At 34.8% G+C, this 18832-nt stretch overlaps 1 protein-coding gene across 1 annotated transcript in view; it reads left to right on the top strand.

Moving 5' to 3' along the window:
* The window catches only part of Ku80 (X-ray repair cross-complementing protein 5 Ku80), a 305608-nt gene that overhangs the window by 27974 nt on the left and 258802 nt on the right, over positions 1-18832 (top strand). The window contains exons 3-4 of the mRNA XM_090405213.1: positions 3255-3438; positions 15284-15455. Coding sequence (XP_090261339.1) covers positions 3255-3438; positions 15284-15455 — 356 coding nt within the window. The remainder of the gene's footprint in view (positions 1-3254; positions 3439-15283; positions 15456-18832) is intronic.

The raw sequence follows: 18832 nt of genomic DNA on the forward strand, positions 1-18832 counted from the left end.
AAAATTAGGTCACTACTTTGACCAGCAGAAAACAACACAGAAACACCCAAGCCAACATGACATAGCCTCCACTTTTCCCAGGAGCTCCGAAGACGACACAGTCAAACTGGTCACACCCCATTACTCCTATCCCTAATCTTGTTCCATCATAATTTATCCTTCTCCTTTCCCCAAAAAATTTCTATCTTTTACCTTTTTCCCAAAGAATTCTCAGCCCACCTCTAAAAACTCGGGTTTTTAAATTCACATATCTCTTGCCTCACCTGCAATTCCCCCCCCCCTTCCTTTCAGTTGTCATACTTCTTCAACAGTAATATAAATGTATATCGCCATATGCTGGATGCCGCTCAATAAGAAGACAACCAAGAACATTCTACAAAGGTATGCACAAAATAATTCTTACCATGTATGCTTCGTGTATCTGTCTTTAAAACATCAGTAATGCCCTAAAAATTGAGTAAATAAACCAATGACATTATAATAGGGATACTTCTAAACAAAAATAGGCAAAATAGCCATAAAAATCTTATTTATTAATTTTATGAAGAGTAACATGAAAATTTTCCAGAAATAATACCTTTGTGTGTGTGATGAGATATCCATTATTATATTGGCAAAATTATGCTAGAAGAAAGTGATCAGGCTGGGAATCTTGGAGTTTTACTAGATAGGAAGTTGAAGTTCAAGGGCCATATAGCAAAGATTGCAGATACAATTCAGAAGTTGATTGCAGTACTGAAACAAGTCTTGACATGTAAAGATAAGGAAGCCGTTTTGCCTCTTTATAAGTCCTAACTTGTACTTTTGTACACAGGTCCGATTTGATCTCTTTGATGATTTCAATGGAGTAAGTGCAAAGGAGTATGTTTAAATGATAGTGTAATACAAATTATGAAGATTGAGAATTTGTGGATTGCAGCCACTCACAAATAGTGGAAAAGGAGGGGTGATATGATTGAGATTTCCAAACTTTGGAAAGGGTCAGGATTTCAGTAGATGGAATTTTTCATTTTATGGAGGGTTGGGAAAAGACAAGAGGGCATCCTCGGATGTTGAGAATATATGTGTGATTGGAGTGGATTGCCATTGGAGATAGGTGGCGAATGCAAGTAATGTGAATGAATTCAAGAACAGGCATGACAATTGATGCAGAGTAAAAGGGACGTTATACGAAGTAGTACATTGTCTATATATGAATTGCAAGTCAGCAGTTAGAATTGAATGAGCAGGAAGATAATATGATGTACAAGATACATCGTATTATATTATCGTTTTGATAATGTGCACCTCATACAAGGATGCACATTATCAAAACTGCTCTTAATTGTTTATGTGGATCACATCATAAAGGAAAGAAGCACTAAACTTGATATCAAAATAGGAGATATTTAGTCTCATCTATTTACTTTATGATGTTATTGTTTTTGATAAATGCAGTACAAGCCGGGTTCAGTTTGGTTAGTTATAACCAAATCGAATTGCTAGCCTTTGGCATCCTAGGAACACCTTGGTAGGATGAAGATTGGACGTTGAGTCCCCACATTTGATTCTAAACATTCCTTAATTTCCTCCATAGTTTTTTATTTTTTATTTATTTATTTTTTTTTTAAACAAAAAATCTGACAAACCTTGGAAAGACAAAATAAACGGAATTAAAATTTGTATCCAATGTATCATTCATTTTTTTACTGTTGTTTATGGTTTGTTTTTGTTTTGATGTTCTCTTGACAAGTTTATGTAAAGTTTTCTAGTATTATATGATTATTTTTCTTTTCTTTTTGTCTTTGTTTTTTCAGGTTAAGGTTATCATTCATAAGATCTAGATTATTGCTCCCATATCACTTTCAAAAGAAAACCCATGCTTTTAATGAATTCTTCTCATTAATTTCATGATGTTATTTCATGTGTAATGTTGCATTATCGCTGTGAAAAGAATAAGTTATCATTTAAAATAATCTAGGTGTTAATAATAAAGTGGATAATGACACCTTAACTTTTGGGGTTAGGTTTGTGTATCTCTCAAGTATGGGATCAATGTTAAAATTACAAAAAAAAAAAAGATAGAAAAAACTGACTTCTTGTACAGTGCTATGTAGCTATCTTCAGTTATCCATATTGTGAATTATGTATTATGTTACCAGATATATTGATTTCCCATCATAATTGGATAATTGACAGATTATCTAATTATTGTATTTACTAATGACAGTAAATGCAGTTATCTAGAATAATTATATTTACAAGTGGCACTATAATTTAAGTATTATGAGATGACAGTGAAGGCAGATAAGGGAATACTAATACTGCAACATTTCCGATTTGCAAAGGAAGCTCATAGATTGATTCATAGCAAATGAGACTGGATAATAAGTTAGTTGATAAGAGTGTGTCTTACTCATCGATATATATATATAAAAATAGTTGTATATAAAAAAAAATTATATATAAAAAAAAAGTTGTATATTTTTGGCTCTATTCTTTGTTATCTTCACCACAGAAGTGGTGAAGAATGATATAAGTATAGACTTCTTAAAATGAAACAATCAGGAACTGATTGTTTCATTTTAAGAAGATGAACGAGATCAGAAATTAAAGTTCAGAGTTAGGTAACAAAATGGATATCTGAACCATGGAATGTTAGTTATGAGGATAAATCAAGGGAATTATCTGCAGTGCTTGGTATTTAAGGTGGATATAAGTGAGACCTGCAACTTATTGAGAAGGGTTTATCAGATAAATACTGAAGGGAAATTGTTCAGGTGCAGAAAAAGTATTAGGAAAACAATAAGAAGCCATTTTGGAAATTGCATGAAGGCATAGTGAACTGGGGAGTAAGAAGTAGCTATTTATTAATGGAGAGTAGTGAGAAAATACCATCTGTTAGAAAAGGTCTCTGTTATGGGTCTGCCACATAAGATGTTATATGGCAGACATAAATAGAGTGGACTTTCCACAATAAATCTTTGGCTATCATAATTTAAACTTTCCATACACACATGTTAATGTTTCATTAGCCTAGTAAACACATGTTTACTAGGCTAATGAAATAAGTTTCTTTTCATTACAGTATTTCATTTACCTGCATTGAAAAGAAATGAATATAATTATGCACAGGATGTAAGCTCTTCTGGTGTATATTGAAGATAATTCTTTCATCATAAGTTTATATTTATAATGAAAATCATAAATGTAAAATTTGTGCTTTGCATTGGTTAAATAGTTACTTTTTTTTTTTTCTTTCCCCTCTCTACCAGATATTTTCTGAATCCAAAGATGAAGTTGCATTAGTTTTGTTTGGTACAAAGGAAACAAACAATAATTTAGCAGATTCTGTTAAAGGTTATAGTAACATTTCTGTGACCCGAAAATTAAAACTAGTTGACTGGGAATTACTTAAATATATTCAAGAGCTTCAAGGTGGACCTGCAGTTGCTGATTGTATCCTTAGCAAATAAAACAGAATTCTTCTTTTGCTATTTTATGTTTTAGATATAGTTCAATTAATTTGCCTTTGATGATTATTTAATTATTCTATGATTAATGGAATAATTATTCCATTAATCCTTTATTATTCCATTAATTAATCCATTAATTCGACCTGGTTGGCCGAGTAGTTAGCGTATCTTCTCTCCAGCCAAAAGGCTGTGGGTTCGAATCCTGCTGTGGGCATGGATGTTTGTGATTGTCTGTGGAAATACTAGTGTAGTGGTAGGCAGTAGATGGTGTTGGTGTAGTTGCGGTTAGTTGTAGTTGGTAAAGAGTTGTAGAGTAGATGCCCTTCCCTCGATGAATCTTTGGACTCCCTGGAGGTGTTATGTAATAATAATAATAATAATTTTATTTCTAGGCTAAACAAATTCACTTACCCTGGCAAATTATCAACTTAAGTGAATGAGTGGAGCTGCCAGTTCAATGTAGCAAAGTGTAAGGTTTTAAAATTTGGGAAGCAAAGATGGGATGCAGAGTATAGAATTGGTGGAGATATCTTAGAGGAGGTGGAGGAGATGAAAGATCTGGGAGTGATAGTGAATAGGGACTTGAAATTCCACTGTGTTGTCCTCACAATTTTTGCTAAAATTGTGAGGACAACACAGTGGATTATGGGAATCATGCAAAGAACACTGATGTAGAAGTAAGGATGTCATGATTCCATTGTACAAGGCTTTGATCAGACCACATATGGATTATTTTGCACAGATTTAGTTACCTGGTTTTTCAAAAAGATGAAGAGACATTGGAAAGGATTCAGAATGATTGACCCAGGTAGTTTCTGGTCTCTGGAATGTTGTGTTCAAAGACAGATTGAAGGAATGCAATTTGCAGTCTTAGATAGAAGGAAGAGGGGGGCGTAGGACATGATTGAGACGTATTAGTTGGTAAGGAGTTATTAATGGATTAATGTGGATGAGATTTTTCATAGATGGGCAGAGACAGGGTGGGTGGGAAACAAGAACCATCCATGGAAGCTGTGTAAGGAGAATATGAGCAAGGGTGTGAGTAGTAGGTTTTTTGCATGGAGAGTGGTAGCTGGTTAGAATATCCTGCCTGAAAGTATGGTGGGTGTGGAGACAATAAATGCCTTTAAATCATGGTATGATGAGCTGTGTGTATTATAGTGGACCTCACACAATTGACTGTGATAAATCATTTGACTACATAGAGGTCTGATTATTATCATCAGCAGACCTCCATGGAGTCAAAGGACTCATTGTAGGAGGTCCCACTCTCACATGTGCAGCTCATCATACCTTGACTTAAATGTATGTATGTATGTACTGTTCCTACGCTAATCACACATTCTCTCCATCTGTCCTCATATGGAATATGAGGACAGATTGAGAGAATGCAAATTACAAAGCCTGGTGATAGAAGGAAGAGGTGTCTGGTGAGGGATAATTACCAGATTAGCATGGATAAGATTTTTTCATAGAATATCTGGAGATGGGAGAGAACAACAGGAATAAATGTATTAGTCTTCCCTGGAAGCTGTATAAGGTGGGTATGAGCAAAGGGTTGAGGACTGGATTTCCAGTCATCTGCCACTCTCTATACAAGAAATCCAGTCCTCAACCCTTTGCTCATACCCACCTTATACAGCTTCCAGGGAAGACTAATACATTTATTCCTGTTGTTCTCTCCCATCTCCAGATATTCTATGAAAAAATCTTATCCATGCTAATCTGGTAATTATCCCTCACCAGACACCTCTTCCTTCTATCACCAGGCTTTGTAATTTGCATTCTCTCAATCTGTCCTCATATTCCATATTTCAGAAATGAAAAACCAACATAATTAATTGTTTCTGGACCATCTCCAACATCTCATCATCCTTTTGAATTTTGAAAACTTGGCAACCAAATCTGTGCAGAGTAATCCATATGCGACCTGATCAGTCTTGTACAATGAAATCAAAATATCCTTAATTCTACATATAAATGTTCTCTACATCATTCCCATAATCTGCTGTGCCATCCTCACAATTTTAGCAAAGTGTCACAAAATTTCAAGTCTCTACCAACATAACTCCCAAATTGTTCATCTCCTCCAAAATATCCCCACCAATTCTATACTCTGCATCTTGTCTTTGCTTTCTAAATTTTAAAACTTACACTTTGTAACATTAAACTGAAATCTACACACTCTTGTTCATTCAGACAGTCTATTTAAGTCCTCTTGCAAATTAGCAATCTGCTTGCTTTTATAACATTGACAAATACATTGGATAAGGGGGGGGGTATGTGTATATGTATATTTTGTAGTATATTTAGATATACCACAACATCTGCTCTTCTTCTCTTAACTCTCTCCAACTTTTCATCATCTGCAAACAAATATATATATATATATATATATATCACCATTTAAGCACTTTCCAGCATTTACGTATAAATTAAACAACAATGGCCCCAAAACAAACCCCTGGGGCATGCCACTAGTGACTTTCCTCTTCTGGGATATCAATCATACACAATCTCTTGATACCTATCAGACAGTCAATCTCCAATTCAGTGCACTAATATACTATCCAACCCCATCTGTTCCAATTTAACTACTAGTTTGTAATATGGTAATTTATCAAAATCTTTTGCAAAATCTAAATATATACTACTGTATATGCTTCCCTCCCCCCTTGTCAATTTATTTGTCACCTTGTTATAATAAGTAAGCAGATTGCTAAAACAAGGTCTTCCTTTAGCAAACTCATGCTGTTCATTAAAGAGAATTCTACTACTGTCCACCCAGTTCTGAATCCTTGTCTTCACTAGCTTCTCCAACATCTTTACCATAACTCCAGACAAGCAGATTGGCCTATAATTCAAAGCCTTAGTCTTATCACCTCCTTAATGAAGTGGAACAATTTTGCCATCTTTCCAATCCTTTGGGACCTGGGCTAATCTAGGATTCATGTTAAAAATGTACATTAAAGGTGTTAACGTACATTTTTAACATGAATCCTAGATTAGCCCCAAATTTTTGGGGCTAATCTAGGATTCATGGAACTCCCTGGAACATTCCCTTCAGACACGGGTTATATACAAGGGTGGTTCTGAAAAGTTCTTGGCCTAACAATGAAAAAACAAATTTATAATTTCAAAATTATTTTTATTTTTCAACATAATCTCCCTTAAGACTAATACATTTATTCCAGCGATGCTCCAGCACCATTAACCCTGTAGTGGTTCTCATTAAGATCTGCAAAATATCCCTCTACAGCTGCAATCACCTCTTGATTCAAAGAAAAACGCTGAACAGCGAGGAAGAGTTTTAGTTTTGAGAAGAGATAAAAGTCAGAGGAAGCCAAATCTGGAGAATAGGGTGGATGTTCCAACAATTCATAGTGCAGATCCCTTAATTTTCCCATTGCCAAAGTACCTTTGTGGGCAGGTGCATTGTCCTGATGAAAGATGATTTTTTTCTTTTCTCACGAATTTTTGCATCTAGTCTGGTTAAAAGATTGGAATAATATTCCCCAGTTATTGTTTTACCCTTTTCAAGATAATTAATAAACAAAATGCCTTTAGCATCCCAAAACACCGATGTCATGACCTTTCCTGCTGTTGGAACAGACTTTGTCTCTTTGGTGCTTAACAGTTGGCTTCTGTCCACTGTTTTGACTGCTGTCTGGATTTTGGTGTGTAACGGTGAATCCAAGTCTCATCCATAGTGATAAATCGATGCACAAAATCAGTTTCATTCTTGTTAAAACGCTCCAAGCACTGTTCAGAGATTTTGATGCAAGTACGTTTTTGATCTGCTGTGAGCAAGCACGGCACCCATCTTGCACAAAGCTTTTTCATTTGCAATTCTTCATGCAAAATATACCCTACATGTTATTTTGAAATGTTTATAGTCTCAGTAATTTCATGCAATTGACTCGCTGGTCATCCAATACCATATTGTGCACTTGATCAGTGATTTCTGGTGTTGTTACACTTTTTGAAGGTCCTTCACATGGATCACCTTCAACGCTGGTACGGCCACATTTAAACTCGGCAGCCCATTTCTTAATTGTCTAAAATGAAGGAAAAGAGTGCCCATAAACTTTTATGAACTTGGAATGAATTTCTTTTGGCGTTAAACCTTCTTTTACAAAGAATTTTATAACTGCACGATACTCAATTTTATCCATTTCAAGGGATACAGACAACATTTTTGCTTTAGACAGCTGTATAAAACAAACTACTTGATAGAATGACTTATGACTTGCAATTTCACATGGATGCTTATGACAGATGTACCAATTTAGAAAAAAAAAAAAAAAAAAACTTGCCGATAGTGTTGCTGTCTGTGGTCAAGGCCAAGAACTTTTCAGCCCACCCTTTAGCATCAAGTCCCATGACCTTGTTGACATGAAGTTTACTCAGTTCCTCATATACCTTCTCACTCACCATCTGTGATTCCTTCCCCAGTCCCACTGCTCTCAAACTCTGCATTATTTGTTGCAATCACAAGAATGGAATACTTTAATGAACTGCTCATTTAACACTTCTACTATATCCTCATCATTGTTTATCATTCTTCCAATATCACTGACCAACATCATCCTCCCGTAATCATTCTTCCTTCTACTGGCCACAAATCAAAAAAACTCCCTAGGATTTCTTTGAGTGTCATTTGCTAACTGCTGCTCATACTGCATTTTTGTTACCCCTTACTAAGTGAGCCACCTTCCTTGCTTTCTCTCTCCTCATGTAACTGATTATCTCCACTCATTTTGTGCCACCTCAACAATGCCTTTTTCTCCTGGATTGCACATCTCACCTTCTTCAGTCATCTATTTTACACCTACCTTATTTAATCTCCTGACCTTTGGAATACACTCAGTCATTGCCTCTGCCAGGTTAATTCTGGAGTAGAGACCAAGCAGCATTGATTTCCTTCCCATGCAATTTCTCATTCCATGATATCACTGCAAGCCACCTCCAGAATTTGCCATAATTACCTGCCTTATAGTTCCACATATAGCTTTTTGTCACAAAAGTCCTGAAATGGATCACCCCTCAAGCGATCACTTCATGGTCACTTTCACCAACTGGAGGATGATGTGACACTTCATTTACAACAATATCTTCCGATGAGATAATCAAATTGATTCATGTGTGGCTTCTGCTATGTAGTGCTTAAGGTAGTTATCTCTTAAAAACTCAAGAAATTCCATTCCCTTTGGTTTCTGAAGCTGTTTCTTCATTCCAGTCTATATTACCATAATTGAAATTGCCCATAATGATCACCCTTTTCTTAATAGCCAGACCAATTTATCTAAACATTTCTTTCTCACTGTCTGCCACATTACCAGGTCTCTAGCAACATCCTATAAACATTTCACCCTTTCCACCTCCACTTCATACCATACTTCAGACCACTGTCAGTATTTGCTCCTGGCATTTCCACCCTGGATGGGCACAACTACTCTGCCATCATCAGTAACACTCCTCCTCCCTTTTTTCTTTGTCTGTCTTCATAAAAGACTACATATGCCTCCATCTCTGTTCCTGTCAGAATGTCATCCTCATTCAACCATGTCTCACTTATAACAACAATATTTAGGTGGATGAACTTTATCAACACTATAATTTCATACCCATTTTTCAAATACTTCTAGCATTTGTAAACATATACACTAGCCTATTTTCATAATTTTGGTCTTTTTTTTTTTTTTTTTTTGAGCAGTATGTCCCCAAAAATTTAGGTCCTTATCCACTATTACTCCCAGATCTCTTATTTCCTCCACCTCCTCCAAGATATCTCCATCAATTTTATGCTCTGCATCCCATCTTTATTTCCAAATAAATTTAAAATCTTATGCTTTGCTACATTGAACTGATAACCTTACTTACGTGCCCATGCCTTCAGTCAGGTCAAGGCCTCCCTTAAAGCTGCATCTGGTCTACTCCTCATAGTTGTTCCCAACTTTGCATCATCTGCAAACAGCTGTATATCCAATTCAAACTTTTCCACTGAACCAAGGCGAACAGCGAAAAGTCAGCTACTGGAACAAATCTGAAAACACACCTCAACTCAACATCACCAGTTAAAGATTGGTACTATCAACATAAGAAGCCTGAATGGCAAAGAAATGGAGCTAACTGAGGAATTAGATAAGTACCAGATTGACATAATAGGGGTGACTGAAACAAAAAGAAGACAAAAACTGGTGAGATCTTTCTGAGCAATAAATACAAAATGTTATATTCAGGCAATAACAATCAAGGAAAAGAAGGAGTAGCCATAGTATTCAACACTAAATATGAGGCTAATCATCTCAAATGGCAGGCAGTCTCAAGTAGAGTGATGTGGGCAAATATGAGAACGGGTAACTGGACAATGAGACTTATTTGTGCCTATGGTCCCACAGAAGGTTCTACTAAGGTAGAAGTGGAGGAATTTTTTGATGAAAAAGGAAAAGTTGGTCCTTGTTGGGATCTAAATAGCAAAGTAAGAAATGATTGTCAGACATACAAAAATATTTTAGGAAAATTTGGAGAAAAGAGCAAAGCTAATAATAATAATGGCAAATACCTGTTGACTTTCTGCTCAGGACATGGACTGGTTATTACTAACACCATGTTCCAACATAAAAATGTGCACAAATTCACAAGGAGAGAAGAGGCAAGGAATAAGAAAAGTCTCATTGACTATGTTATTGTTGATAGTGATATTTTTTCCCTGGTGCAGGACACCAGAGTGTACAGAGGATTTGAAATTGGAAGTGATCACTATTTAGTCTTGAGCAGGATAAAATTGAATTTTGTATTGAAAAGAATAACATGTAAGAAATTTTTAAAGTGAATAAAAGTTGAGCAGCTCTTTGATGTGAACCGTAGACTAAAATACACAAAGATTATTGAAGAAAAAAATGAAAAAGTTTGAGAACAGCAACCAAACCTTGAAGAAGACACTGATTGATTCAGCCAGAGAGGCATGTGGTGAGGTTGTGTGCAAGGATAGAAAAATCAGAACTCCATGGTGGACATAGGAAGTTAAAGAGGCAGTGAAGGAAAAGAAGAAAGCATATCAAAAGTTCCTGGCAAATAAGTCAGCTTGTGCTCTTAGAGAATACAGAGACAAATGTAAGAAAGCTAAAACAAAAGTCATGGGAGGACTTTGGCAAGAACATAGAAAATAAATATCAAGAAGGTGGTAAGATATTTTGGAGGTTGTTGAAGAAGCTTAGAAACAGAGGAAAGAGTGCTGTAAAAGGAGTTAGAGATGATAAAGGTGACATAAAAATGGGAGAAAAAGATATCCTTGAAGAATGGAGTAATTACTTTGAAAAATTGCTAAATGAAAACATTCGAACAGTAGTGATGAAACTTTCTCTCAAACATGCATAGGTGTTGATCTACAAGTTCTAGTAGTTCTTTTTTAGGATTCGAACTACAATACCACCTGAACATTTCAAGGGAACCATTTTTCACCACATCTTTCCAAAGTTGAATTTTGTTTTTGAATCCATTAATTTTGTCAGTGCAAGTTAATATATTCTCAAGCGGTCCTTGCATTTTTCGATTAAGTTCATTTAGGTATTCAAATATGTCAGCTAAATAGGCCATTTTTTGCAACCAGTAATTGTCTTCCAACTTAGCTGAATACTGAGAGTTACCCTCAAAAAATACTTTTAATTCTTCTTTCAACTCATGAACTCTGGACAGAACTTTCCCTCTCAACAGCCAACAAACTTCAGTATGGAACAACAAAGATTGATGCTCTGATCCCATTTCATCACATAAAATTGAAAAAATATGCGATTGAAGTGGTCTACTTTTGATCAAATTCAACATTTTTATAACATCATTAAGTGTGGACTTTAATTCTAGAGGTAAACTATTTGACATGAGAGCTTCTCTATGAATAAAGCAGTGTATTATTTGAACATCAGGGTTTTCAGATCGAACTTCGGATGCCAAGCCTCTGACCTTTCCTGTCATTGCAGCCGCACCATCAGTACATAAACTTATGCAATTTTTCCATGAAATTTTGTTAGTATCAAAGTATTCATTGATCACTTTAAAGATTTCTTTCCCAGTTGTTTGTTTCTGAAGTTCTTTGCAGAATAAAATGCTCTTTCAACCCTTTCTCATCAGGAATTCGAACAAGTGCAATTAGCTGACAACAGTTGCTAACATCTGTTGATTCATCAACCTGTAAGGAAAATTTCTTAACTTCACAAATTTTCTGGATTAGTGTTCCTTCTATGCTAACTGACATGTCTTCAATGCACCTGTTGATTGTATTATTTGAAAGCGGTACTTTTTCAATTTCTTTTACTTCATCGATTCCAAGTATAGTTTTGACAATTTCCACACAAGCTGGTAAAATGAGTGATTCGGCAATTGTGTGAGGCTTCTTGGCTTTAGCTATCAATCTCACGACTTTGTAACTTGCTTATAGAGCTCCATTAGATACAGTTGTGGCTAATTTCATGAAAGAATTTGCATTTGAATTTGAGTTCACAGACGTTTAAAATAGTTAAAATCCTTATCTATGTATGAAGGATGCTTGGTAGAAAGGCGTTGATGTAGTTTACTTGTCACCATCGCTTCATTTGACAACTTTTCCAGGCATATGAGACGTTGAGGCACAGAAGAATTATCAGAGCACACGAAACCAAATTTCAGATAATTCTCTTTATATAGTCTATGACTATGTTGCGCCTTAAACTTTTTCTTTGGTTCACTTGGGCTCCCGAATTTGATGGATTTTCTGATTTTTTTAAATATTTATCCATTATTGTGGGTAACTGAAAATTGAATTTAATAGAATTAAAATATATGCAAATAAACAAGCCATTGAATAGAAAGATAGAAATCACATGAAACTAAAAATACTACATTATAAACAAGGATATCAAATAGACATTGTAACTAGGGCATCCAAAATACCGTAACACGCCAAACTGTGTTAGGAAAATGCCTATTAATGACAGAAAGTCTACGTTTACCAAGCTTAAACTATACAAATTACACATTAATCATTTTGTTACTCATAATGTCAGTGTCCATTGTCCAAAAAATATCCTAGATACCTTTTGATTCCGAAGAAAATACATTACGAAAAAATGGTTAACTATAAGAAAAAAATGACTCACCAGTTTATTTTATCATGTGAAGGTACTTCTTTCTTGTATGACTGTTATAGCTTCAGCTAAAATGAATGTTATAGATTGATGGTAACAGGAAAAAAACATCTTTGTCAGCAAATAATAACAATTCGATTTATGTTTCATAAACTATCACATTTGTTAAAACACAAATTCGGAAAAAGACGCAATAAGACATTCCAACTAAGGTGTTTTACAGAGACCACTTAGCAACACTGAACATCCACTTGAACGCAGTTCTTACAAAAATGATATGCCCTTGAAACACTTGACTGGTACTCTCACAACACACCAGACGAGTTGGAACTGAAGCAGAGTAATGATCTTCTTAGTCATAGATGCAAAATGTGAGGGAGAGAGTAATGGGAGGAATGATGCCTACGACATTCTGGGAGGTCGCCTTCACACGTGTGTAGCTAGAAAAGAGCAATAAAGCAAAAAGGGAACCACTCAGCAGCCTAGCCCTCCGGTACTGTTGCCCCATAATCAGGATTTTACGGTTAAGTTTTTCGTGCCACACCAGTGTGCCGCGGCACGTCAGTTGGGAAGCACTGATCTAGAGGATAAAGAGGATTGTTTGGTGAGTGGATGAAGAGCACTTAATTTTTGGTATGTTTTAAAGAATGTCTATGTGTTGTACCTTTTAAAAACATGTGAGATATGTTCTGAGTTGCTCCAGATGTAAGATATTGCAATATAGTCTTTGTGATCATGGCTTCTACTGTGGTTATGTGATTCATAATGATAGTAACTACTAGTGTGGGTAGGTTTCCTGCTTCCATGTTAAAAATTCTGTGAACTTCACTGATCTTGCTTATCAGACATAACTTTAAAGAAACTGATATTATGATCAGTTTTGACATAGCCTACCCTTTTACAAATGTACCATTAAAAGAAATCTCAGAACTTATTCAGACTCTTTTCCCCTCATAATATCAGCCCTATTCGGTTTACCATGCACTCTGTTTATTTTACTTTTCAGAAAAAAACTTACAAATTACAGGCACAGCTATGAGTTGTCCCCACTTCTCTAATCTTTTGATAGGACATTAAAATTGCTCTGATCTCTTTCCTGCTCAATACTTATACTATGGCTATGCTACATTGACAACATATTCTCAATTTGGCTACATGCTTGGATATATTAAATGTTTTTAGCACATCTTAACAGCCAACACCTTAGGATCCATTTCACCATTGAAAAAGAAAAAAATAATTCTCTGCTCTTTCTTGACACTGTGGTCACCAGGTTCCCAGTGTTTTCTGTACTAATCCACACTGTAGATACTTCCATCATGAATCACATAACCACCCTCCCAGCAATATGGTGTTATCATAACTTTAGCAAACAAAGCTAGAATTGTCTGCTTGGACAATACTAATCTCTCCACTGAAATCAGTCACAGTAATTTTTTTAAGACATTGGCTCCCTTTTTATCATATCATTAGACTCTCCATCAATTCCCCAAACCCATTTTCTCCAGATTGAGGATCACAAAGAATCTGTTGCCATCCCTTACATCTGAGGCTCTTCAGGAAATATCTAATGTGTTCTTAAAAGGTAAAGCACAAAGACTTCCTTTAAACCATACCGAAAATTAGCTACTCTTTGCCAAAAAGTTCTCTCAATCTCGAGATCATCCTGGTATCTACAATATTCCCTGTTCTCACAAACTGATATGCTTCAGACAAATAGGATGAACAGCTATTATCTGACTGAATGAACAGATAATAGACATAATAGAAATTATGTCTATTATCTACACTACAAAGGTGGCAAACTACACTATGGACATAGCTCATTGGATCCAGTGAGGGTGAGAACCTCTCTGTTATACAGAAGGAAATATAAATCTCAGAGATTGTTCCTAGAATCTGCCATAGCACTACAAAATTTTCCAAATGTAAATGAATATGAGACTGTCTCACTTTGTCCAAAATCTTGGAGATGGTTATTTTGAGTCTTTCAGAGGTGAGCAAGATCCCATCACCACATTTATAGAGAGTGCCAGCTAAGACTTAGGATCTCACCTTTAACACTTGATCTTTGTATGCCTTCCTACATGTGTTCATGTATGTAAGGGCAGAGTTTATATCTTTATGCCTTCTATGATGCCTAAGTTACCAAGGCATCATAGCAAAATATATGGCCTAATAATTTAACAACAAAATAAATTTAAATAATAAATAATAAAGTAACACGTAAAAACTACAGTGAAATCTTTAATTAGTAAAAATAAAATAATAAAACAAAAATAAATTTAGTTTATTGTTATTCTTAGATGTGTGTTTTCTCTTATAAATGGCATGAGAGTGATATTCTTATGTCTTTTTAAACTTTTCAAAAGCAAGCTTCATTTTTGGTGTGTTTAAATATTTTGTATGCTGTAGGAAACTGATAAATGCCCATGTGTTTGAATGAACATCATATGAATAGTAATAAGTTAGTTCTTTTTGCAAGGATGACTTATGTTCTAAATTCAAACTCTTGAGCTCTAATCCAGTGTGAATAAGATAACAACACATAAAAAGAAAATATTAAAAACAGATGTAGTAATAACAAAGCCATAAACTCATTCTATAAAGTGTGTTATTAAATTTATCATTTAATAGAACTATATGCTTTGAGATAGTTTAAAATTTTATAAAGTAATAACTTCCTTTAACCTTAATATTATATAGTTATTGATGCATTGATTGTAGCAATGGATTTGCTTGTTGATCAGACCCGAAACCAGAAGTTTAGTAGTCAAAGAATACTGTTACTTTCAAATTTTGCTGCTGAATTTTCTTGTGATCAGATTGATATTATTATTAGAGGACTAAGAGGCACAAAGATTGAATTAAATACAATGTAAGTACAGTAGGATTTTTTTGAGCATTTGTTAACATATGATTCAAATATTCAGTATCTATTCAACTGATAAATTTGTGCTGAAAATTCTCTTATTTTTGTGCAGTTGCTTTCATATAAGATATTTTTCTTAAATCATACTTATAACACATGCCCTTTAGTTGGAGAAATCCTGGTTTGAATTCTTTTAGGATATGAAGCACATTTATAAAAACTTTTCCTTCAACTAGAGAAGTTAGCTGATCTCATATGGATTTGCAGAAATTCTCCTCCTTTTATCCCAACAGCCCAGTCAGAGAATGCATGCAGTTGTAAAAAATGATGTATATGTGCCTTAGTTGCTTTGCTTTGATTTTGAACAAAACTGGTCAGACTACTGAGATCAGAATGTACGAACACCAAGACTACAGAATCTGATAAATCTGGCTTCACATTTCATGCCATAGACACTAGTCATAGAAGTTCACTAAAACCAAAATAAGATACTACATAGCTGATTCACTTTTTGATTGTCTCTTCCTGGAAACATGTGAAACATTAATTCATCTGTCCAAATCCAACTCATTCAGACTGCATGATTATATCCAAGTTCTGTAGTAATCATCATAAACAAGGTTGTATATACCCTTTTATTAGATATTCATACTGTTCATTGTATCCTTGGAACTCTTGGTCACCAGCTGTTTGCATATCAGATCCCCTCAACCCATTGTTGTGTCGTCCTATTTTGCTGACTTGTATATTTATGTTGGTTAATTGAACTTATTCTTATTTCTTGATATTCCGTTTTTATTTGTCAGATGTTGATTGATACCGATCCAAATATAAAGAAATTTATATTATCCCACGCCACCTTATATTCAGATTAGTCTATATATTGTAGAGGAATCAATCATCATCTAACGTTTGCAATCTCATTATTAAAAACAACACGTAAGTCCACAGTAATAAATTTAATTAATAAATAAGGTAGATATTTCATACTAAAAATAATAGTACATCTTCAGTGTTACAAACAGATAGGAATAGAATACAAGTAACGAATATTCGGCAGATCACCTATTAAAATACAATGTTGTCGTGAGCTAGGAAATGAAAGAAATTAATAAATAATTAATATTTAAGATAATTAGTTTTTTAATGATTACATAAAATAAAAGTCTCCCAGATCTTCGAGAGAGAGAGAGAGGCAATCATTTCGATTTAAATTCGGTCGGTATAAAAAAGCTTCACAACTTTCTTTAAAGAGGCGTTCATATTTGAACCTGCATCTGTGAATTAGAATAGCTTTCTACTTCACAGATGCTGTGTATTACCACTATGTATATTACCACTGTGTATTACCACTATTACAACTGTGTATTACCACTATGGGTAGTGGTTATACACAGTATTACCACTACCCATAATATCCCACTGGATATTATAGGTAGTGGTAATACTGTGTTGTGCTAGACCAGACTTCTGAGGTTTGTTGTAATCAATATAATATTGATGTTCTTTAATTCTTTTTTCCACAGAACAGCCAGTTTGTCCAAAATAAGAAACATCGCATTCACAAGGAACTTTGTAAACGCCAGCCAAAGACAGAGATTACAGTTTATCTTTTGTAGAAGGCAATAAGGAAGAAATTTTGTTAGTAGGAATATAAGTGGGGAATCAATTGGTACTTTTTTAAAATTCTACCTATAGGTTCTGAGATTCCTGGAATGTAGGGGATTGGAACTCTGCGAACTGTTGAAGAAACCTTAGGTAATGGAACATAAGACTCAATTATCTGTTGGATTTGATTAGGGTGGTAATTATTAGATACCATTAACTTTTTAATGATGGAAAGTTCTTGTTGTAAGATTTCTGGAGAAGAGCAAATTTTATGTGCCCTATTAATTAGAGATTTAAGAATGCCAAATTTTTGAGATGTATGGTGAGCAGACATTTTATGAATGTATCTTCCAGTAAATGTGGGCTTTCAAAAGGCGCTTGTAGATAAGGTATACCAGAAGAAGTTCGAGTAAGCAGGATGTCCAAAAATGATAAAGTACCAGAATTTTCCTTTTCCATGGTGAATTGGATACGAGGATGAAGGCTATTTATCTGTTGTAGAAAGGTGGAAAGCTCATCTTCAGTATGTGACCAAATGGCAAAAACATCATCGACATAACAATACCAAAGAGATGGTTGAGGGTGAATGGATAAAAACATAATCTCTTCAAATTGTTCCAAAAAATAGTTAGCCAAAGGTGGAGACAAAGGACTACCCATGGCAGTACCTTCAACTTCTTTGTAGAACTTGTTTTTCCAACTAAAATAACCTGAATGGATAACAAATTCCAAAATTTTTGCAATATCTGGAGGGTAATCTTCATATAATAAATTGACTGTGTCGGCTAATGGGATATTGGTAAACAGAGATACAATGTCAAAACTGAATAACTTTTTAAATCCTTGATTTTTTTTTAGGAAATCTGTTGAATTTTTTATGTAGGATCTTGAATGTCCAGTGAGAGCACTTACAGAACGAGACAAGACTTTTGCAATTCGTTAAGTAATCAATGCAATTCATGATTGGTCGTACTGGATAGCCTTCTTTATGGATTTTCGGGAGACCTTATAGACAAGGAGATCTTCCAAAGTAGGTGTGTAATTTATACCCAACATAATTTGGGTCCCAACTAATGACCTCATCAAGTAATTTATTTAATTGTTTAATCTGTGAATTTCTAGGATTATGCGTGATCTCTTTGTAGGTAGATGTGTCTTCTAAAAAGACTGGATACTTTGGTCTCATAGTCAGTCTTATTCATGATTACAATTACATGAATAAGACTGACTGTGAGACCAACGTATCCAGTCTTTTAGAAGACACATCTACCTACAAAGAGATCACGCATAATCCTACAAATTCACAGATTAAACAATTAAATAAATTACTTGATGAGGTCATCAGTTGGGACCCAAATTATGTGGATAAATTACGCACCTACTTTGGAAGATCTCCTTGTCTATAAGACTTCCCGAAAATCCATAAAGAAGGCTATCCAGTACGACCAATCGTGAATTGCATTGATTCTCCTACTTAACGAATTGCAAAAGTCTTATCTCGTTCTTTAAGTGCTCTCACTGGACATTCAAGATCCTACATAAAAAATTCAACAGATTTCCTGGAAAAAATCAAGGATTTAAAAATCAAAGAGTCTGAGTTGTTAGTCAGTTTTGACATTGTATCTCTGTTTACCAATATCCCATTAGCTGACACAGTCAATTTATTATATGAAGATTACCCTCCAGATATTGCAAAAATTTTTGAATTTGTTATCCATTCAAGTTATTTTAGTTAGAAAAACAAGTTCTACAAACAAGTTGAAGGAACTGCCATG

The sequence above is a fragment of the Typopeltis vanoorti genome, chromosome 15, assembly GCF_054136105.1.
Source record: "Typopeltis vanoorti isolate ZY-2024b chromosome 15, IOZ_Tvanoo_1.0, whole genome shotgun sequence".
Classification (NCBI taxonomy): Eukaryota; Metazoa; Arthropoda; class Arachnida; order Uropygi; family Thelyphonidae; genus Typopeltis; species Typopeltis vanoorti.